Consider the following 24,090-nt stretch of genomic DNA (forward strand, 5'->3'; position numbering starts at 1 on the left):
GTTTTCTGGCTTCAGTGACTTGGGCTCTGGGTCATGATGATACGGTACAGAGGTGACGATGACAGATGCTTTAGTTGTGCTCGATTGACGAGATGGCCCATATGCATTCTAGCGGATATATTGAAAACAATACTACCGGTAATGGACTACAATATGGAATGTTTGCTGACTAATTATACATGGTAAGACAAAGTGCCAGGGGTGATTACTGTATCGCTTTGACGTGTTGTCTTGTTATTCAAACATTTCGGAGCCCACCAAAAATGCCCCAACCAGGCTACGGACGGCATTAAACTAGTGACGTAAACTGTTAATGTAGTACTGAAGGAGAATGAGTCCTTTGAATAGACTGCGATAACTGTGCTTGCCCATTAAAAGTTGTAGTGCCTGGTATATAAATAAAACGTACAGCAACATGAACGTAAATAAGTTGTTTATTGTTGGCAGTCTCTCGTTTATTTCCACCATCTTGGTGGAACCTCGCGCTCACCTTGGAATGTTCATGGGGAACGGGGCAGTTGGGGAAGGAAACGACGACCGTTATGAATCATTGTTGTGGTGCCTAACAGAGAAAGCTGCTTGCAACACTCCAGTGTCCTGTCATTCCTACAGAAGTGTAGCGGCACAGTGGTAGGTTAGAGGGTGCAGCAGGCTGCCCTTTGCCTGTGGAAAACACAATTACAGCGACCTTGGGTTGTAAAACTACAGCACTAACATTTTTATAGCACCTAAACACTCTGCTATAAAAACGCAGGGGGGGGGGGAGGGAGACAGAGGGAGAGAGGGAGTGCGGGTGAGGGAGAGAGATTATTGCTGGACCCTTGTCTGTCAGGGCCATAAAACACCTCCCACACAACATGCATATTGCTGTACAAAAACATTGGGATAGTTACGCTATAGAAAGTGAACGTCATTATATGAAATCATACCTCGATGCATAGACTTAAAAATTTTCAATGCAAAACGCACACAAGAAGAGAAAACGAAAATGTTGACGTTTGCCCTAGTGTTTTACTGAGAGGGGATAAGATGGAATTGGTTATCGATAACATGCTCTCTTCTCCCCAAGTGTCTGAGACACACACACACAAACACACAGCACATGAATTGTGCAGACAGAGGCCAGGACCAAACATTTGTTCAAGACAATCTCCTCACCTGGATGCTGGAAACGTGGTTCTAGATCCATATGTCGAGATCTACTGACTTTGGAGCAAAGTTGTCTTTTTCACGGACAAGTTGTGATTTCCAAATTTGAGACTGTTTTGAAGTAAAGGTGGCCAATAAGATTGACCAATGGTCAGACTGAAACTGTGATCTAAAAAGGGAAGTCCTATAGCCTGACGCCCAAAACATTGATTGGGATCAAGGACGTGTCTTCATTTCTATTTGTCCACTATACAAGTAGGTTCCACCCTCTTATAGCACAAGATTATTGGCTGTCAGTTGACAGTCTCACATGTTAGTTAAGACAAAGAAGACTGATGATAAAGCAACGCACGCATTTAAATATGCAAGGCGTTGAATGTCGTAAGCATACGGGATGAAGTAATCCCTGCTGTACATGTAAGGGTACTGCAAGTCACTGAGGAGTTCCAGTTCCGTAACCATAAAAGAGTGAAGCTAAAGCAAAGCAGAGTTCCTTTAAAATGTCATGGAAATCCAATGTGACTTGCAATAGTTTTATAAAATTCAGCAGACTGCAATTTTTACATATAATACATGGGATTCTCCAAACTCTGTATAAAATTGCACGTCCAATTTCTTTATAATCGGCAACTTGTGACACACAGTCCCAAAATATAACGAAATGTTATCAGCCCTGGACTATAGTAACTTATTACAGTCGAGTTCTGATGTCACAATGTCTGCTGCCAGCAGCCGAGGTGTAAGGCAAGTCAGGTACAGAGCAGAATTAAAGTATCAGCAAAGAAAACTGAAAGTTGCTATTTTTTAGGTCGAGCCTACCGCAGCGCATGCACTGCCCTATGGGTGGCTTCATGTAATCAATCTAAACTTTTCAGTGTGGCTCAGACTCACCCCATGCATTTGGTTGGCTGTTGCCTCATCATTTTGTATTTGTAGCCTGCCAATGGCTAAACGCGGGCGCATGTCCCACCTTTTTAACAAATAGTCACTCGCACAGCCTTTGCCTTGCGAGAGCGAGCAGTGGCGTGCGCCAGCTGCATTCCTCGTGTGTCCGGTTACACACAAGATGCCGCGCTTTCGCTTATGCTTTTTTTTTTCTTATAGCGCGCGCACCACTCGCAGGCTTAACTACACGCCCGCTTTCATTATCACCATTACGGGTTTTATTATTTTAATTCGGAGGCCGCGCGCCTTTTAACTAAAACCCCGCTTTCATTTTAACATCACGGGTTTAATTATTTTAATTTGGAGAACTACAAGCCCGCTTTCATTTTAACATTGCGGGTTTCATTCTCCTCCCCTCTACACAGTGGGAGACCAGCTTTACGTCCCTCGTTTGTGTGGCTGACTCCACCGCATCAAAACGTGTGATCCTGGGCAAGTCGGTGCCCTTTTCTTACAGGAGAACAATTGTGGGCGCTTAGAAACAGCTGTGGCCCCAGTATTTCGTCATGTATCTGGGTGCGATAGATTTCACAGCGGAGAAATGGATGAGGTTATTGTAAAAGCACCATCTCCTCACACCAGCTAAGCAGTGGTGCGAGTCTCCATTTCCTGCCCTGAAACAAAACCAGCATGGGCTTCCTCTCTAGACAGCAAGTTTACTGAACGGGGAACCGAAGTCGGAGAAGTTTGGGCATGAATCCGCCGAGATAACTCAGTGGGCTGGGTGCCCCCACAGAAACATGCAGGTCGCAGAAACGAGTCCGGGCAGAGCTAACTCACCCCTTCATCATTTCAAAGCCAATGAATGCAACGGAATAACTTAACAAGCATTGAAAATGCAATAGGCCTCGCCTTTTATTAAGCTAAAGCCATTTGCTTTGCTATATAATACCATTAGCAAAGCAAATGGCTTTAACTTAATAAAAGGCGAGACCTATTGCATTTTCAATGCTTGTTTGGGGAGTGGGGTGGGTTTGCGGAAGGCAGGTCCTATATTTCAGGATCAGACTTTGACCCAGAGCAAAAGAAGCGGGGTGGGGGGGGAGGGGGGGGGGGCGGGGGAAGAGTAGAAAAGGTAGAACGTAGAGAAAGGCAGGAAGACATTGATAAAGTGGGGATAAAAAGAACCTACTGTAGCGAGGTAAAAAATAAGCTGAAAATGTAGGTTGGTGGAAGAAAGAGAAATGTGAGGGAATCAAAAAGAGACCCTTCTTGTTATTCGGCAACTCCGCATTCCAACGGACTCCGAAAAACATCTTCGTGCCCCTGCACTTATATCTATAAAAGCGAAGCACCGGGCAGAAGGGCTGGCTCAGCCACAGAGAGGCTTCAACTGCCAGTAGTGAAACATAAACTAAAGGACGCCAGTCTTCCTACATCACCTTAACTATAAATAACAATTTCGCTTTCGGCCGTTGATGGTATTGACAAGTATATACTTTGCCACTTTACCGGCACTCTTCGGTAAACAAATAACATATGCGCTAAATAAATTATTCAACCAGGTGCTCGAATCCAATTCACGTCTCACTACATTTCCGCAAGACAGCGGAGGGTGAAAACAGAGTTATTGCCACTCAAATCCGGCCTCATGCACGTTTCCAAAGGCTGCTTTCCTCGTCAGTCACTCCTCTCCGCGTTGCTATTGGTTGACGATGAGGAGGATGCCTTGTCCCATGCATGCTGCTCCCGCACAGACCGGGGAGTTCCCGTCACGCCGCCCCCTCCCAGCCAGCTCACCTTGAAGTCCTGGAGCCTCCCGAGCTGCTCGGGGCTCAGGGGTCGCTGGGCTCCAGCGCAGACTCCGTGTCCGCCATGTCAGCTGCAGCAACAAGACCGGAGGTAAGCCGGGGAAAGCGAAGGCCGAGATGCCATCAGCGTCGCTATGGGAACCGGCCAGCCACGTGACGGAAGCCAGAAACTCCGACGTCTTCAGAGGTGTTTGATTGCTTTCATCTCACAGGCATTTCTACACATGCCTAGTGACAGTAAATCATCGTTCCCTGAGCTTTGCAGCTTTGTAAACAGCCGGTTTAAGACACCCCAATGTCAAAAACTAGTACTCACCCCCTCAAAACAAATTTAGATTAGTGTGCATGGAGTTGGCGGGTGATAATTTTGTATTAGTATGATAGAAGAGACACTAACGTATTAAGTATACTCCGCCTTATTACCGTTACCCAGCAACAATGTTGGTGTAATGGGCACCATTTTAATAACGTTACACTACAGCATAGCCAGTAAGCGAATGCAAATCATAGTGAATGGTAGTATATTTAACTCTAGCTGTCCAAAACGTAATGCTGGTAACAGGTCAATAACGGCAATCACACCACATTCACCAACTAGAGTCACCATTCCTATGGCTCAGCCATAATAAACATGTAGTAAACATTGCAGCCATCTCAATTAGAAGGCTAAGGACTCGCTTGTGCAAAGCGCATCAGAAGCAGGAAAAACCCCTGACGCCCAAAAGCACCATTTTGATTATCACGTTGCCCCGTTGCAATCAAACCCCAAGATGGCAGCCAGGAAGTGACGTCTGCCTACTCCATTTCCTGCTCCCGTACAGGGCGACCGCCATTGTATTTCTATAGTCGCAATTCACAAAGGCCCAGAACAATGAGCAGAGGCAACAAGGACCCTTAAGGGACAAAGCCAATGCAGCGTAAACGCCCTGAACCGAAAAACTACCACCCTCTTAATCAAAAATACTCACGTAAATCCTAACGGCACAACCGGCCCTGCGCACCCTGGGGCTCCTCTCGACTCTGGCAGCAGACGGAGAGGCCCGCGAAGCGCTGCGATCTGCACACGGCCTGGGTGGCGCGTTGACAGCCACAGTGCACCACTACAGCGGAGGAGGGAACCCGGCGGGAGAGCCTCTTCTGCTGACCTGCGTTCAACTGCTGCAGCGCCTGACCGGGAGGAGTGAGCCCGAGTCCCCGACACTGCAGGCGCGCACTGCAACGCCAAAAACAACTCTTTTAGAGCGTCCCAGTTGGACTGCCTTGCATGACTGGTTTCTTATCTTTATGGGGCCGTGTGTTTGGCCCCATAAAGATAAAAGACCTTTTACGCCAGCAGTAAGTCGGGGCAGCCAGTCCAACTGGGACGGCTCTAAAAGAGAAAAGTGGTACGTCACGATACGCTCATTTCCAATGGCTGGCCACCGTTTAGCATAAACGTTGACTCCAGCCAATGGAAAGGAGGGGCGGGGCTTAAAGCCCACTAGAGAAATCTAAACTAAAACGTTAAATCTCGCCAGCGAGACTGCGCATGTCTGCGCAGTCTTACGCCAGGCGAGACCTAAAAAAATGGCACCCGTTATTCAAGCACCTGGAGGCACCACTTTCAGGTGTGCACTACATTTCCTTTATTGCGGCTGTATGGCTAGCAGACTCGTTCTTTGACACACACCCTTATGTTCACCGAGCATGCGTCGTGCAATGAGAGCCGGGATAATACAATAAGTATCTGCGGCTGTGTTACAAGGTTTAGAGGTTTGATTAATTCACGAAAGTACAATTTCATTTCACTTTCTAAACTGAAAATTGATAGGAACGACCGTAGCATTAAAATGTTAATATCCCCCACACCCTCCCTTAGCTCTTGTATTCTAAAAGACTTCCAGCCCAGCCCTTGTTCGCACAGGCTACTGACAATATATATTTTACAAACACCCATTTCATGCACAATACATTTATTTACAAACTATGTGTCGTCCAGAGCCTCTGATGGATAAAATGCGGAGTCGGAAATATCCGGATTCAGTCCGACCTGAAAGTTTCGCGATCTGCTGAGCTCACCAAGCTATTGCACCCAGCTGTGGAATGAAAACAGAGCTTCATGGCTGACTACGAAATCTTGCTTCCAGACCCTCTTGCTGAATCTTGAATGACCTTTGAGCTCAGATGGATTAAACCTGCTTGGACTCTAGTAATAACACGTGATAATTCCAAAGAGTAACGCAAACAGGGCGCCTCTTATCTCTCCGGAGTAAAGAGTAGGTTTCACCTGTAAGAGCAGTATGGTGTGTACACTGTGTTGGGGTGCAAAGTGGAGATGCAAGCATAAAAAAGCTTGAGCTGTAACTTTGTCCTCCCTAGGAAGAAAGTCAAATGGCTCCACTAGTAGCCTGCACTAGTCCCATGCAGGACTTTTCCCACACACCTTCTTCAGTGCAGTGCCCCCGGTCAGAGATGGTGGGCATTTTTAACGTCAAATGCAAAAGTGGTGCAGATAAGCCTGACAATGCTTTAATCCATGGCAGCTCAACACTCACGATAATGTGCTGCATGACTAACCACTAATAAGGTCCTAAAGGCGAGACCTATTGGCTATGCTAATGCTGGTCTTCTGCTCGGTTTTCTTAACTCTACAGTATCAAGCAGAAAGTAGATATTTATGGCAACATATTTATTTTTTACACTCCTAGGGAAATTATAGAAAAATCTTTCTGTAGGTTTCTGCTGCACCTTTTCCCCCCCAAACAGACGTCTATTCAACTTTTTCTCATACCATTTTCATCAACTAGCTAATTACTTCTTTGATGGGTTTCATTTTGCACCAGTGATTATATTCTTATTCTTCATGTTTGCAAATATGCTCACACTTTAATTTGAAAGAGCTATGCACCAAGGATTTAAGTGGCTTGTGGCAAAGGGGACGGTATGACCACGTATTATATGGGATAAAGCACCCACTGCCATACAAGATAACGATATTGCAAGTCACCTCGGGGTTCCATAACCTTATAAAGGAACTCAGCCTTATTCCTCTATATGGCCATGTAACCCCTCAGCGACTTGCAGTACCCTTATAATGTATGACTGGGGTTACTTTATTCCATATATAATACATTGTTACACCATCACCCTTATAACAAAAAGGTTTAATCCATGGGGCCTTGCTCATTCATATGAAGGGCATAATAAGGTTACAAAGATAAGGGTGAAACCTGTAGTGCTAAATTAAACGCATCAAACAGTTGTAATTTGTTGCAAAAGCATGTTAGAATCAATATAATGTAAACCAGATAAAGGCTGTAGCTCAGAATCAGTAGTAAACTGCAGAGATTATTTCCTGTAATGAACTGTAGCCTGCAAAAAATAAGCATGTTGCCATAAATATCTGTTTTCTACTGCTCATTCTTTATTTTTAGAAAAATGTTACAAGGAAAAGATAGTACTATTTTTTGGTGTTTAAACTGCAGCTGTAAAGAGGATGTGTGACCTGCTTTTCACTTTGGCTGCAGACATTGTGTCGTCATATTTTGATGCTAATACGTTACTACTTTTGAACAGCCACATTGTTTGCTTATTACAGGTGACTAGAGCCACCACCACCACTCAACAGATTATGGCATTAGAGACAGGTTTTTATACAAGGACGGCAGGCTCCAATGTATTCTATGGCTCATGGAAAGCCTTTACTGTTATGGAAGGTGCTATAAGGAAATAAAGTAAGCTGAAAGCTCAGCTTGCCCTACAGGCAGTGTTTGCACAAAACATATCTACATGTGTGCAAAGACTAACATTTTGTGGGTATTGCTAATTCTCTCACAATGTTTCATGGTTATATGTAAATACATAAAGTGCTTGTGAAAACTGTTTTCTCCACAGGAGAACCCCTTTTCATTTAGCCCCACAAAGTTTAAAGTATCACATTCCTCGCTCTGCCCTGAAAAGAGATTTACTCCAGATCTTGTCAGGAGTAAATCTAACAATTTCCAAAGTGGTAAACATTAGGATGTTTGTAGCAATTAACAATCAAGGCTGAACATGCATTGAACCGCCACTCCCTACCCCTTGCTCAAGATTTACTCCCCATGTCACAATACATTGTTGTGGGGGTAATATAATATGGGAGCAATTGGATTTATGATTCCAAAGTTATCTTTTTCTTAATCCCGAGCAGTCATGTGTCCAGCCACTTGCACTCATAAATTTACAAGTGAGAACTGCGTTGTCTTTGCTCCACTGTGATTACTTTGTATGGATTGTGCTCTGTGAGATCTGCAAGCCCTCCCACTGTGTCAGTGTGTGTGAGCTCTAACACCAGAACACAGATTAGCCTTTAGCGACCTCTGCATAGGATGCCAATTTTAGTCTTCAGTTCCGTCTTCGCTCTCACAGTACGAATGGTCGCAATCCATATAGATGTTGTTGGTTCAGTCCTCTCCTGAGACAACTTTTTACTTCAGCTCCATGTTTGTTGTGGGTCAGTTTCACCATTGGCCAGTGTCTCCCTTTAGGAAGTATGAATACTTTGAGATTCTTAACTTTCCCAGGATGGATGTCTTTCCTCCATCAGGGCTGCTCTTATACTTAACTTGGTCTCCACGTCTGTCTTTGCTTTCAAGCTAGAATTGATTGAGGAGTTCATAGGGCATGTGGTTTGTAAGAAAACCCTAGACAGCATGTTGTGTAAATGTCAGGCACTTTGATGGTAAAACTTTAGAATTCTGTCATTGTCCTCACAGCAGAATTACTTACCCTTCATGAGTTTGCCTGATGGCAGCTCCCCACGTTTAATAGGCTACAACTTGTTTGGATACATTGATATGTGTCAACTTAGTCCCTGACTCTTTATTTCCTTTCTTTATAAAAGTATGCGGATTCTGGTATCTCCTAGATTTCCAGGCTGAAAATCAGGTTAGAGAGTTCTGACAAACCATAAAAATATTAGTCTCCAACAGAATGTTTTCTGCGCTCTCTGAGATCCAACGTTAACACTGCATGGATTTTGATGCAATGTAACAGCTGATCACGGACCCTGAATCTCCAGCTCTATCTTTTCCAGGACAACTGGCTTACAGGCTTCTTTTCCTTGATGTGAGGTTTCGCCTCCTGCAATTGTCTTCTTGGCTGCTCGTAATTTACCAACCAGCCCTCTCACTGTCTAAGACAAAGTGCTTGTGCATCGCCAGCTAAGAAATAAATGTTACACAGCTTTCAGGCTTAGACCCTATCACTAACTTGGCAACTATGCGAAAAATATTTAAACAAGCTTGCACTGAATTTGCTTTCAATGTTTTTTCGCTGTTGCTGCTGGGTGAAGCACACTCCACACAGGACACGGGAAAAGTATCTCGACCCGGACAAGAGGGAGCTATTGAGGGCGAACATTGGGGCGAGCACAGTTCAGGTAGGATGAAGAGAGAGACAGGCAGTGAGCATGTTTCAGGTAAAAGGCAACATAAAAGGGGAAAGGAGGCAGAGGACCACATGCTGAAAGCAGCCAAGCCCTCTCACCAGGACGCAAATCAAGAACCAGTGGTGCCCTTGTGTAGTGCCGTCAGCTTTAACCTAGCCCAACAACTAACAGTGCTCTCTATGTTTTTGTTTAATAATTTCTGTTTTTTTACTAATAAACATGGTTGGGTAGTTTTGACCCTATTGATACAACGGAAATACAAGATTAGTTTTTTAAAGTGAAATTGGGGTCAGGCCTCGGAAACTCCTAACAAGCATTTACAATGCAATGGTCTCGGCATTGGTAAAGTTAGAGCTATTGGCATTGCTAATGACATTATTTTTGTTTATGTTTTTGTTTTTAAAACATTTAAAGAAACGGCATGGTCATGAGCAATGCCAATAGCTCTAACTTTACCAATGCCGAGCCACAGTCCCTTTCGCCCACTCTCCATTGTCAGCTTGCTGTCCCTGCCTCTCCCACCCGGAGGGTAGACAGACGTGGCTAGAGAAGCAAGGAGGAGATGGGGCCGTAAGCTGACAACTCAAGGTGGGCAATCAGCTCTGGCTAGCAAATGGACAATGGAGGGAGTGAATGGGGGAAGTACATGGACAAAGGGGTGGTGGGGAGCAAGAAGAGCAAGGTAAGGTGGGTGAGGAGGAACCAACAACGGCAACTTAGAGATGGTGAAAAAGAGGAATACAGCAGGGAGAGACGTACAAAAGAGACAGCTGGAAAGCACAGGTACTCTCAGGGTGCTTCAACAAAACCAAAAAAAAGTATTGTCTGAAACGTGAGTAACACATCCATGCTCCAGGGTAGGAAAAAACATAAAAAGTTTAAAGAAAGCCTACATAAGCTGACTAATGAGAAAATAAATAAGAGGCATAATGAAGGCAACCAGGGTAAGCAATAGGTGGGCTCTAAGCCTACTGTAAGCTATCAAAATGTCTCGCAACAGACAGAGCATGTGCTAGAGTACCATGGATCCCAATGCAGAAACGGAAAAAGGCCTACTGCCCTGTTTAGGCAGTGAAACAGTGCCATGATTAGGGTGCAGATGCCCCTCACCCCGTCTGGACTCCCTTGCCACTGCACCTGCTGCATTATTGATGGTTCGATCTGTTGTGTGGAGAGTGTACATGAAGGTTGAAGGAGCATGTGTGTAGACTTGAGGAAGGATCTCAAGTGGAGGGTGGACAGCCGATGTACATAGTGGAGAGCATGGGTGGACAATGCATCTAGATGGGGGGGGGGAAGACTATTGTGCAGTGGAGACAATGGAAAGAGGATGAACAGAATGAATAGCAAATTCCCAGTGTGACAGCAAAAATGGAGAGTGGGTGTGGACCATGGAGGGCTGATATTCATGGTGAGAGAAAAGATATACATTCTACACCGTAGATGTGGTGAAGTGGTGTTGAGAATGGATACTGCACAGTATGGAGAGAGCAAATGATGGATAAAGAAAATGTGCAGGCTTAAGAGCAGATGAACAGGGTGTAGAGTACAAGTGCAGGATGGGGTACAAAAGTGAAGTGTAGAGCATACACCTGGGTGGCAATTGATGTACATGGTAAACAGTGGAAGTTCACTGGAAAGTGATGTAAATATTAACAGTGTGGGCACAGTGGTGTTGATCATGGGGAAAAAATGTAAGAGTATGTGGATAGTAGAGAGAATGTGTGGAGACTGTATGAAAAGTGCATGTGGGGGTGAAAAGCAGCTGTGTAGGACAGAGGGTGAATTTACACAGTGGTGAATGAATGTTCAGAGTGTAGAGTGTGTAAGTGGAGAGTGGAGAACACATATGAAGCGTCAGGACTGCATGTGGTGAGTGGACAGCCCTTAAGAAGGATAAGCCCAAGTAAACAGCAGAATTACCGTTTTTAGAATAAATGTGATAGCGTAGGTACTGAGCATGTAGGGTGCAGATGATAGAGCATGCATAGAAGTTGGAAAGGCAACATGAGGAGAGTCAAGATCAAATGCGGAGAGGTTAAGTGAGGATGCAGAGAACTGATGTAAATCGTGGAGAAATGCGTGGATTAGGGCAGAAAGCGGATACATTACCTGTAGCGTAGGGGGGGGGGGAGGGGAGGGGAGGATGTGGCTTTATGAATGCAGTTTAGAACTGAGGAGCCATGTTCGAGTCCCAGCATCGCTCAATATCCTGTGATTCTTGGTAAATCACTTAATTGCTTTGTGTCTAAAAAATGAACCTATCCTGTGTAATATAAATGATGCTGTGATAAGGCGCTCCCAAACCTTCGGGTCGAATTTGCACTGTTTAGTTAAAAAAAAACGTGGAAGGTAAAGAACAGGGTAGATTGTAGATGTGGATAAAAAAAAATACCAAATGTATTCGAATATGGCTCCGAGCGAAAGGTATCCCTGTGCCCTCTTGTTTAAAAAATAGGAAACGTTTCAAAGCTCTCACCTTGGGGGATGGGGAGGATGCCTCGTTAGTCTCGGTTTCTCCCTACTTATCTCACTACACGCAATCCCTTCCTGCCGGTTTAACATCCTACACCTTTGCCAATTTAATCGCAGCAAAAACAGACACAGCTAGAGATATATTTTTTTCCTAAGGATAACACCAAAACCCTCTGCTCGAAGCCTCTGCATGTCCCTCGGTTTCAACAACATGACCTGGAAGTGGAACAAAGACCAGAGGGCGCGTAACCTGCCTGCTGGATTGACCACAACAATCCATTTGCTGATTGGCCTAAACGACCTGGAGGAGGGCAGATGTCACAAGGTTGGTTGAAGGGGAGCCGGTGTCCATTATACAACATCAATCTTTATTAGATCGGAGAATGTAACAAAAAGACAGACAAATCTCCAGGACCTGGTTCGAGGCCCAGCCCACCGGCAAACTGATCTGAGAAAAAAAAACAAGGCATGCATGCAGGGGGAAAAAAAAGTTCAGACCAAAGCGAACGGCAACTAGCAGCTTTGAAAATGATTGGAGATTAATGCCGGTCAAAGGCACAGAGGGCAGAAAGGCACAGAAACGAATGGCACAGAAGGGCACCAAAAACGACAGGAGCAGAGGGCAGAAAGGCACAGACAGAGAGAAAAACGAGTGGCGCAGAGAGGCACAAAAAACGAGAGGGACAGAGGGCAGGACACAAAAACAAGTGGCAGAGGGCAGAAGGGCACCAAAAACGACAGGAGCAGAGGGCAGAAAGGCACAGTATTTCTGTGATTATTTTGCAGAGTTCACTCTGTGTAACCAGTGCACGCCGGTCAGTGAGATTTCATTTTAAAAATGTACACGCTGCGCTGAATCATATTAGCGAATTTCCTTTTCTTTTCCTTTCACTACTGCCAAATAAATAATTGTGCTAGCATTATCCACAGAAAACACCTCACACCTCATTAAAACTGACAAATACACTGCTCTGACCCTTGTCTCCACAAACACCAACCTGACTCTGGTCTGGGATGGACATGAACAGAAAGCCATATCTGATCCCTGGAGCACCGCCCAGCGCCACGAGGACCTGCACAGGGCAGAGTGGGCGCTATGCAAATAGGAATTACTATTTATTCGTCATGGTAAAGCGAACCTTGAATACAATATGGACAATGTAGTACCGATGATACATACATGGCACACGTTTATGCTATGTGGCGGTTCTAGTAACGTTTCCAAGGCACTGTTTGGCCTCTCGCTTCGCCCGCGCCGCAGAATGTCAGAACAGCCTTGGAAGGCGAGGGCACCGCTTCCTGGTTTGGTGTATTGCACGTAGAAGTGGATTTGTAAGGTTTTCATTGGTTCACAGTTGTCTCTGGAATGACGAAAACCCTGAGAAGGGTTTTACAGGACCGGAGACGGCACCCCGCTGTTCCACACAGACGCAGCAAGTATCTGTTTTGAATGAGGAACATAGCTGCCACTCACACAAGGCTGACTTCTTTTATGACGGTTTTTGTTGCTAATATGTAAAATCTTCGCGATATATTTGAATTACGACACTCTGTAACTTTCTGAGCTCTCTCAACAGATGGTTCTTTTTTTGCCGATTTATATAGCGCGAACTCGACCCGAAGGTATCGGGGCGCCTGACCCGAGCACCCGTTACGTTACACAAGGACACATTCATATTTTGGTAGGCGCGGGGAGATTATTCCCCAGAATCACCGCATGTTGGGCCGAGGCTCGAACGGAGGTCCCCAACTCCAAAGTCGGCATCTCTGGCCGTGAGGCCACATCCCCTCCCCTCTTTTTCACAAGTACGTTGTGAAGTTTACCATTCCGGTGCACGTGTTCTACTGCAGCCCCAGGGAAGCCGGTCGCTTTTGAGGCCAACCTCAGTGCACAGGTGCGTGAGGGCGAGGGATAGTGGGACTGAGGGGCAGCATTAGTTCTGACAACACAACAAGCACTCTCCCTCACGCCCACCCTGCCCCACACATCGGCTGCATGCAACCAGAGCTTACGGGTTTATAGACAGAAACAGTGCGCGCAAGATCACAACACTTGTCAGCCTTCCTGCGGTACCTTCCATAGGACTCCAGCACTTAATATTTTACAAATTAAGCACTGAAGCGGCTCGCATACCCTGTCTGCGAAGCGCCCCGAGACCGCCGACTCAAGAGAAGCAGCCAAGGCTGGCGGAGAGCCGGCAGATTCAAATCAAATGAGAAAGCAGAAGACGGCATCTCTTAGAACATCGCAATTGAGGTTAACTAAGCAGGTCATTTGCATTCTAACCATTTTACACCTTTTGCTAGAAAAACGAGCTATTGCGACTACAGAGACTCCGCGCATTTGTATATACTAACCCCCCCTCCAAAAACGAGCCGAGGGCACCGAAAGACACCACCGCCTTTCTCCGAGGCAGAGCAGAAATGCCTCGGAGAAACGCAGCGTCCTTTTCGGATTCGGGGGCGTGTTTGTCTTTTCTTTCCTCCAGCCACTGGCTGGAGGAGAGAATGAGACTTCTTGCAAAAAACACCCCCCCCGATACGAAAAGGACGGGGCCTGATCGGAGTGACGGGACCTCTTCTACAATGGCTGGCCAGCATTTTAAGAGGCCAGCCAATGGAGAACAGGGGAGAAGAGGGGCGGGTTCAAGCCCCTCTTCTCCAAGTCATTAAATCGCTTGACTTCCGGTTCTGCCTTCGGCAGACCGGATGGTCCCGAGACCTAAAAAGGTAGCTCGACCTACATGTCTATGTAGCCTCATTAGAGAAAGTTGTGAGATCATTTGAAATTGAGATTCTATCATATGCCGCTGACACCCAGCAGGTTGTGTCTTTTGGTCAGGAGACCGAACTTACCAAAATCAGAAATGGGGACTGCATGAGTACCGTGGCTACTCAAGCTGTGGTTTGGTCAGAAAACTGGTGGCCCCAAGGACTTGGCACTCCGGTCTGTTCCAAAAAGGCAGTTAGAAATCTTGGCATCATAATAGATAACGAGCTTACAATGAAAAATCATGTCAAGGACAATTTGTGGAAACTGTTTTAGCATATTACGCCCTCTTAGGAAGGTATTTTCATGACTGCCTTTAGATTGAAAGAAGGCGGTGACGCAGGTACTTATAACCAGTCGTCTGGATTATGGTAACGCTTTGCCGGTGGGCATGAATTCTTCCTTGAAGATTCGCCCTCAGTTGCTCCAAAACTTGGCTGCCTGGGTGGTATATGTCACCTACCTATAGGCACTAGAATAAGCCCGGTGCTTAGCTCTTTACATTGGCTCCGGTTTGGAAAAAGGAGCATTTTCAAGCTTCTTTGCCTTTCTCACAAGGCTCTAAATGGGGTTGGCCTGTTGTATCTGATCTCATTAGTTTTTACTATCCAGCTAGGGCTTTAAGATCTTCTGACATCGCTCTAGCTGCTTCACAGAGAATTTGAACTACTCAAAACGGCGGACGCTCTTTCTTGTTTCTTGCTCACTATTACTGGAACAAGTTATCTGTTCACATCCGCCGTTGTAGCTCCATTCAGCTTTTTAAAAAGCTCATCAAAAATTGGCTATTTTGACCCGACCTTCTTGAGAGTGTCAAGTTGAGTTCTGCCTCCTCTCATAAGATCTTAGCGCTGGGATACTCCACAAGGATTGAGCCGTTTCTGCGCTATACCAAATACAAGCCACACAACATAAGCGAGGCTCTGTAACATTGCCCCGAGATTTCTTTCTGCATCAAAGGAACAAAAACACATGCATGCGCAAGGAATGCTGATAGCAAAAGAAAACAATCACTGGTAAAGCGAATAGGTCTCACTTACACGAGAGCTACTGGCTTTGGCAAGGTGCTATAGCCATGTTGTACACAACTGAGGCTGCTATTCAGCATGGCTAAAAGTTAGTGACTTGGTATGGAGTAGGATAGATTGGAGTGGGGAAGATGGGGTGGAGTGAAGTAGATGGGTGTGGGGTAGATTGTGGCATTATATTAGGGTGCAATAGAATGAGGTAGATTGGCGTAGATTTGAGTGGCCTGTGGTAGATTGGGGTAAAGTGGAGTGGTAAGGTTGGGTGGATTGGAGGAAAGTTGGAGTAGGGTGGAGTAGATGAGGTAGATTGGAGTGTGGTAGATTGGGGAGGGACAGATTTGAGGAGTGTGGTAGACTGCAGTGGGGTAGACTGGGTGGACTAGAGTGTGGTAGATTTGAGCAGAGTGTGGTAAATTGGAGCGGAGTACTGTACACTGGAGTGGGGTAGATTAGAGTGGAGCGGAGTTGGATAGATTGCAGTGGAGTTTGGAGTGGAGTGGGGTAAATTGAACTTGGACAGAGGTGAGTAGATTGGGTTGAACTCGGGTAGATTGGAGTGGGTTGGATTGGTGCATATTGGAGTGGGGTAGACTGGAGCAGAGTGGGGTAGATTTGAGCAGAGTGCGGTAGAGTAGATTGGTGTGGGGTTTATTGGGTTAGACTGAGTGGAGTGGGGTTGAATAGAGTGTGGTAGACTGGTATAGAGTGTAGCGGGGAAGATTGGGTGGATTGGAGTTGGGAATAGAGTGTAGCGGGTGGAGGAGAGTTGAATAGAAATGTGGAGTGGAGTAGATTGAGTTGGGTGAAATAGATAGGGGAAGATTGGAGTAGAGTGTGGAAGATCGGAGAGGAGATGGATAGATTACAGTAGAGTGTGGTAAATTGGAATGAAGTGGGGTAAATTGAACTGGGGTGGGTTGGAGTGGAGTAGGGTAGGGTAGAGAGGAGTGGGTTGGAGTAGATTTGGGTTGAGTGCAGTAGATTGGGGTGGAGTAGAGTGGGTGAGGTTGATTGGGGTAAATTGTAGTGGGCTAGTTTGGGGGACATTGGAGTAGAGTGGCGTGTTGGGTCGTGGAGTGAGTGGCGTGGAGTTGAGTTGAGTGGCATGTCAGAGTTGAGTGGCATGTCAGAGTTGAGTGGCATGTCGTAGAGTGGAATAGAGTGTCATAGGATGAAGTGGCGTGGCAGAGTGACATAGTGTGAAATCTGCATGTGTGGAAGCACACTGCCATTACAGACAATACATTTTCAATTAAAATTACCATTACATTTGCAACGAAATACGGTTTTACTGAATACAAACAATGATGTGTGCAAATGTCATCAAGTGTATTGATCGTATTCAAATATTTGTTTCTACCGCACTTCAGAATTACAAAAAAAAATTGCTTCATTTGTACTAATTCTGATATATTCTGAAACATCAACACAGTTCATTTTCTTTTTGCTGGGTGCTAGGGAAAAAAAAAAAAAAACACCCTACACCCTTTCCCCTTACATTGGTACTCATCAGGATGGTCACATAAATTGTCTCACTTTAAAGTCAGAGGAAGAAAAGTAAACATCAAGCTCACGCTGAAGATTTCTCGACATTTGACTTCTGTCTTTGAATGCACAGCAAATGTGACAAGTAAAGAACAAAATTTAAAGGGCTGTATATACAGAAAGTGAGTTTGGGGAAGAATACAGTAAACAAGATTTGGGCAATGGGAGGGACAAACTCAAGATGGACAGCCTAAAACAAATAAAGCCAGCAAATAGAAGGCCAGACATTGTGAGTTACAAACTACAAAGCCAATGGTTGGCAATGAACGGAATGCATTCCTAGGTCAACTTTCCAATTGTCCCCAAGAAGTATTTAGAAAACCAGACAGCTGAGCGGTCTGGTAGTCTTCGATCTAAAAAGGAATTCCCTCAATGTGAGTAGTGGAAAAAGTCATCCAAACAAAAGAGTACTAAACAAGCTATGGTCCAAGGGAAAGGACACAGAAGAAGAGCAACAAAAGGCAACTAATAAGAAGCGAGCAAATGATAGTGACATGGAAGGCATCAGTGGTAAGCAATGGGCTGACACAAAGCCCACTGTAAGCATTGGTATGTCCACCAAGGGTTTTATGCAAACTGCTACATGCCGTCTATAGGCGAGACCTAAAAATAGTTTCTGAATATGCATACATTTAAATACTATCATAAATAGAGTCACAGTACATTCAGAGTCTGGCATAGTCAGAGGGCTTGTTTATTCACAGCTTTTCTAGGATCAAAACCATGCCACAGTAAGAGCAGATCTTTTCAAAGCTTGATATGACAACGCTACCATAATTTGCTACCTTACTGCTTAGTATCAAATGTGCCAAGTAGAATTTTACAGGACACAAGTAGATTTCTGAAGCATCGTCTCTTGGACAACTACATATTTTATAAGATTCCACACCAACCCAACAGAGTAAAAGAGAAACAGGGGAGCAACGGATGAGTTAGGGAGAAGAGATAAAACAATTAAAAAAAAAAAAAAAAACGGGGACAGGCAGCGTTATCAACGTAGGAGGTGGAGGGGGTGTGGCAACCAAGAGAGAGTACAGGGAGTGGGGATAAAGAGGGGCACAGGGGAGGGAGCAAGTAAACCAGCACTTCCATGGAGTGATGAAAGCAAAAGAAAAACAAACAAAAAAAAATAAAAGAAGGAGTCCCATACTGTAGTGCAAAGAAGAATACAAGTCATCAAATCAAAAGTATGGTAAAGAAGGTATACTCCAGGGTAGAGACAAACATACGATGAAGGAACGCCAGAATATAAAAGCAAATGAGACTGACGAGAAAGACGATCAGTGGTCAACAACGGTCTAAATAAAAGCACACTGAAACTTTTGGTATTGTGCACAAAAGATCTCTGACAACTGACAGCTAAACCAGACCAAATATAGCGTGAGTTGACCAGCAGAAAATGGAGATCCTTTGGTATGTGGATCGTTGCCACAGTTGTTTATTCTTCAGTGTGTTGCTTCGCCACGCTGATGCAGTTGTACCTTGTTTGCTATTACCATTTTTTTCAGCACTAGTGTTCCCAGCCTGTAAACTTCTGCACAATGTGGGAACGCACATCTTACTTTAAGGACTTCATTGCTCTAAAGAGAAACTAAAAATTTGACCAGAATAGCTTGCAGCCCGACCCCAAGGATACACACAGCTACGATCCCGAAGGATACAAGTGAAATGAATAAACTAACTTGAGCAGCATAACTTTCCAAGCGGCACGGAACAATTCACTTTCAACTACAATTGAAATATGCATACCATGAGAGAATATCACCTCATTCATAGAACAGTCTGAACAGAACTTGCAAATGTACTTGCTTTTATCAATTGAAGTTCTTAACATTATAGGTTGAGATATATAGGCAGAGGTCACACTTACTAGTTAAGTGTGTACATGACGTGAAGTGGGTGATATTACTGTGTTGCAGTCAAGTCTGTACCCTTCCTCATTACTATACCACTAAATATATAAGGAAGTCGGCATGGATATAAACAATACAGCTTCAGAAATCTACTGCAAGGCATTCAGTAATCGAGTAGAGTATAAATTGCCTAAAACAAAATAAAAATAAAAGAAAGACTTTGCAAATTGGGTGATCATTAAGTGAGGGAGAAGCCCAATGCCCAAGGCTAGTATAACAGATCCCTCATGCCTTATAATTCAATAAATGTCTTGCATTCACCAACTAACCAAAATAATATACTTGAATATTCTAATCTCAAGCACACGCTTCAGTCAATGCACTCCACCTGCCTCCCTATGTGGGTATCTGTGCCCTCGTATGAAATGCACGTTCGAGAGACACGGTCGCCAACTCACGCTCCCATATTCTCGTACGGATGGAACTCTACAAGCTTTAAGGTGATTATTTACACAAAAGTGAAAACTATCATGGATGATATGGAGTTGTTTAACAAATCATCTTTTGACGTTTGGCTGCTATAGCAGCACGAATTTTAAAATTGGAAAAAAATATAAATTACGATCACAGAGTAAACTTAAAAGTGTGCATGTTTTAGGAAACATTACAATTGTTTAGTTTTATCAATCTGTAAGGTAATAACATTTTGCATTATTGTGTGCGATTTGCTGGACATCACTCATCGATACCAGCTGAGCTTCTGTATTTTGACTTATTAATAATCCCTTACAGTAACTCTCCCTTTGCCAAAGTTTGCAATGTGATTTGCCACCGCAGACCATTACTTTACTTCCCAGTTCTCTGCAAGTTGGAAACCAGGATATCACTTAGCTGCAGCAGTGATCCTCATACTATCCACTTAGTAAATAACGAAGGTAAACGGAATCTGGCACAGGACTATTGGGATTCACCCTTTATAACATTAGGTCAAAAAACTGAACTGACGGCTCTTGGAGCAAGAAAGTGGCACACAAACCTTGGTGGCCCACAGCAGTTCAAAAGAGGCACTTCGGCCCCAATGTTACAAACCTCAAAAACTCCAATTTAACTTTACACTTTGACAATGGGCTCACTATGCCAGTGCACTGGCTTTCCTCCTCTTCCTTTACTTAAAATTAGAGAAAACTCTTCAGTCTCAAACATCTCTGGATCTATCTACTTTTTCGTAAGCAGGATCAGGCCCGGTTCCACCCAAACAGGAGCCTTGGCCCTCGCAGTGAGGGCTTGAAGGCAGGGGCGCAACGCCATTTGGCTCCGAGTGCTTCAACCCCCAGTCATGTGTGTCAGCCCAGGCGGAGACAGCTTCCTAGGCGCACGCGCACACAGTTTTTGAGATTATCGCAGCCGCACCCGAGTACTTCACAGGTCTTTAAAAGACCATTTACATGTTAATGAGGCTTTGTTTATTTTCTCACCCCTTCATCTCCACATGGAGAAAGGGACAAATTCTTTCTTTGACAAAGGTAACCTTTGCCTACTGTCCTGCTGCATGGATATTTCTTTTTAGCTTATCACATCAGGCTGTGACACAAAGTTTGACTAATGGAGTAGGTAAGAGAATTTGTTACTATTTGTTTTTCGGTTTAAAATGTGCACAGGACCAGCAGGACACATACTTTGTGTGTGCTTCATTTAAACAGTTTTTATCATTATCATGGCCGATGCAGGACAACAATAATACAATACAAAATGCCCAGATAACTCTGGTGATTAATGATCCTGCTGGAGAGCAATCATTTGTCTGTTAGTAGTTTTTAAATGTAGATGAACTGTAGTTTATGTGGAAGCTCAGTGGGTTACTGCCTTTGTCACAGAGATTCTTGTGTTCCTTGGAGTTCAGAAGTTACAATCCTAACAGGACAGTGACCAATGAACTGTCATCAAACAGCTGCATACAAACATGAATGGTTCAGTTAGAACTTCGCTTTTTTGTTTTGTGATATAGTTAGAACTTCCTCAGTCTTTCATTATTCTAATGTTGCTAAACAATGAGTATGTTTGGGCAGAAATACATTTTTATCAGTAAAGCGGACTGCCATGGAATACTCTTTAAACCATAAGGTTGTGTTTCCCCAGACCAAACCCTCTTAAAATATACTGCCCACCAGTATGGATGACGTGATTCATACACCTTGTAACCTCATTGGCTTATGTGACATTCCCTGTAGACTGATTTATATACTTATAAATATTGAATTATTTATGTATTTTATGTATATGTATATATTTTATCTGTGCTTTTATGGTCATTGACCGAAATAAAGCTATCAAAGTGAAGTGAAGTGATTCATTATCTCTGTATAATGTGTGTGTGTGGTGTAAGGTACTGACACACTACACTGATATGAGCTGCGCTATACAACAAATGAAATGCATATGAGAGAGGGGCTACATAAAGATGAGGGGCACTCTTGGAGGGTGGCTGGGAGGGAATCTGAGGAGGAGGTAGTGGGAGGGGCTATGGAGTGATGAAGGGCACTGTTGGAGGGTGGCAGTGAGAGAATCCGAGGAAGAGGTCATGAGTGGAGGGGGAGCTAGGGAGTGAAGAGGGGCACTGGTGGAGGGTGGTAATGAGGGAGTTAGAGGAGGAGGTCATGAGGGGGAGGGGCTACAGAGAGATGAGGGGCACTGGTGGAGGGTGGCAGTGAGGGAATCCGAGGAGGTCACGAGGGGGAGGGGCTATGGGGAGATGAGGGGCACTTGTGGCGTGTGGCAGTGAGGAAATCCAAGGAAGAGCTCAAGAGGGGGGGCCATGGAGGGATGAGGGGCACTGTTGGAGGTGGTAGTAAAGGTATTTACGGAGAAAGAGGTTATTGGTGTGGCACCAAAAAAGACTTACGCATCAGTGCTAAACCCAGCCCTGTCATGGCCTTTCTGTTTTTGTTTATTTAATTAGCAGTCGGGTCATAAGGGCTACTGTGGAACATACTTTAAAGTGCATGCTAATTATATTTACTGCTATATTCAATGTTTTAAGTTTGAAGGTGACTTTACTAATGTTTTTACCGGGAAAAATGAAAGTGGAGCCCGATAATGCCTGATATGGGGCTGGGACCCAAGGTCAGCTGTGAGATAATAAGGTGCACTGGAGAGGAGTAGTGGATAATCAAGCCTGTAAGGGAGTGCGTTGCAGAGTCCGGGGTCAGGTGGAGGAAGTAATGAAGAGGGATTCTCCCTGAAGGCTCGCACAGAGGGAGCCCGAGAAGTATCAGTTGCCTGATCATCCCACCTCAGAAACCTCCTTTTCCCATCAAAGGAACTTTGCATAGAAAAAACACTTTTTGAGAGTGATAATATTTAGAAAGAGATTTGGAAAAGACTGCGTTTTACTGGGCCTTGTAAGACTAAGAAGAGATAAAGGAGGGCCCTGAAGCAGGCCTGCCTAGGCATGTATGCGACAAATCAAGCCCGCAGTGGCCCACCCAAATGCACCCTTGGCCCACCCAAATAAAAAATCCTGGAGGCGGGCCTGAGCAGGATTCACTTAAGACTAAATTATGAAATCACAATCCAACAAGAACACCATTCAACACAATGAACGTTGAATAGGGACAAACGGCGCCTGTTATAGCAGTTACGATTCTCATCTAAATTAATCCTCGGCACGCAATGGCAAATACCGTAGTCTACAATGAAGTGTTTAACGACTGTGCAAACTGTAATCTAGTTTTGTATGCAGATTCGGTCTACATCGACCTTTCCCGTACTTAGATGACAAACATACCCGTTTTGCCCCAAAAAGGAAAGAGGCGAACACTTCGCTTGAAAATGACAGCCAGCCCGCGAGAACAAATGCACACAACTATGCTGCCATTAGCCACAAAATTCACTCAAAAGCAAGGAATCTCCCATACTTTATAACAACTAACGTTGTACTCATTATAAGCACTGGGTTCAATCTTTCGCACTAAACCAAGATAGACAAAGACATGAAGGCTAGGACTCAAATAAATGGCACTACTCTTGCGCCACAATGGCAAATACTCTACTCTGTATTAACTGCAGTTTTCGATTTATTTTAATAAGGTAACCAAGAACTGTTTATTAAGAGGGTACCGTTTACAAGCTTCTGCCGCCCTTCCTCAGATCTCATTAAATCGACTTTTCGAGAAGAAAAATATGTAACTCGCAAAACATCGGGTCACGTAGAATATAGTACACAGGTGACCTATTTTAAAATGAAGTTAATAACACCCCCATCCCTCACACACACAGGGTCAGGCTATATTAGGCAATGCCCATTGTATGCACTCCAGGCTGCGCGTGCCAGGCAAAACCCAATGTTTTTACATTACTTCCGCTAGGTACCGGGCAGCGCCAGCTAGACATGTATAAAGGCTATGATTAACCAAGTAGATCTGCGTGCTGATGGAACAGAACAATGTTCAAAATCCATTTTCAGTGCACACGTTGCAGACTCTGGAATTCCCTGCGGTACCGTCTACAGGCGCCTGGTGGCACTGTGGTCTTGCCCCACAGTTAAGTTGACGTCAGCTAACACTCTATAGAGCGTCGCTCTGCCAATACCATAGATTTGCACGCAGAGTGCAGCGCGCCGCTGTCGCCTGCTTCCGCTTTGGCCGAGGAATGATGCTTACTCTCTGTGGCGCCCGCGCCGGTCTCCTCCTCAGCTCCCTGCGTTTTTCTACCGCCAGCGGTCACCAACGCCAGCAGCGCTGCTAGCACCAAGAGTCCGAGCAGGAGTGACACAACTACGAGCGCCGCCCCCTCCATGTTCTTTCTGTGCGTGAAGCTAGGCTCTTCCGCCACGTTACTGCACGCCCGGGGAGGGAGGGGACGAGGGGCGCGCGCCCGCTTGGAGGTTGCTGTGGGCGCGCACGCCTTCTGGGTTTGTTTCCTAGACGCTAGACCGCGCCTGGAGTTTATGCAGTGGGAGTTAGAGAGGCGCGGCTTACAAGAACGCATTATTTTACTCGTTATCTCTGTAAGCACCGCCTCTTCGGATGTATTAATTCAAAGAGGTTTTTCACAAGGGCACGGTATCTAGTGACTGGCGCTCCAAACTCTTAGAATTTTCAATGTATGTACCGTTTACTAAAATATGTCAACAGTAACACCGTTTGCTTGTCTATGTCAGTAAGTGAGT

At 44.9% G+C, this 24,090-nt stretch overlaps 1 protein-coding gene across 1 annotated transcript in view; it reads right to left on the reverse strand.

Moving 5' to 3' along the window:
- The window catches only part of TBL2 (transducin beta like 2), a 114,234-nt gene extending 90,368 nt beyond the window's left edge, over nt 1-23,866 (reverse strand). The window contains exon 1 of the mRNA XM_085649670.1: nt 23,582-23,866. Coding sequence (XP_085505796.1) covers nt 23,582-23,717 — 136 coding nt within the window. The 5' untranslated portion in view covers nt 23,718-23,866. The remainder of the gene's footprint in view (nt 1-23,581) is intronic.
- Nucleotides 23,867-24,090: the final 224 nt, after the last annotated feature.

Source organism: Triturus cristatus, chromosome 3_2 (genome assembly GCF_964204655.1).
Source record: "Triturus cristatus chromosome 3_2, aTriCri1.1, whole genome shotgun sequence".
Lineage (NCBI taxonomy): Eukaryota > Metazoa > Chordata > Amphibia > Caudata > Salamandridae > Triturus > Triturus cristatus.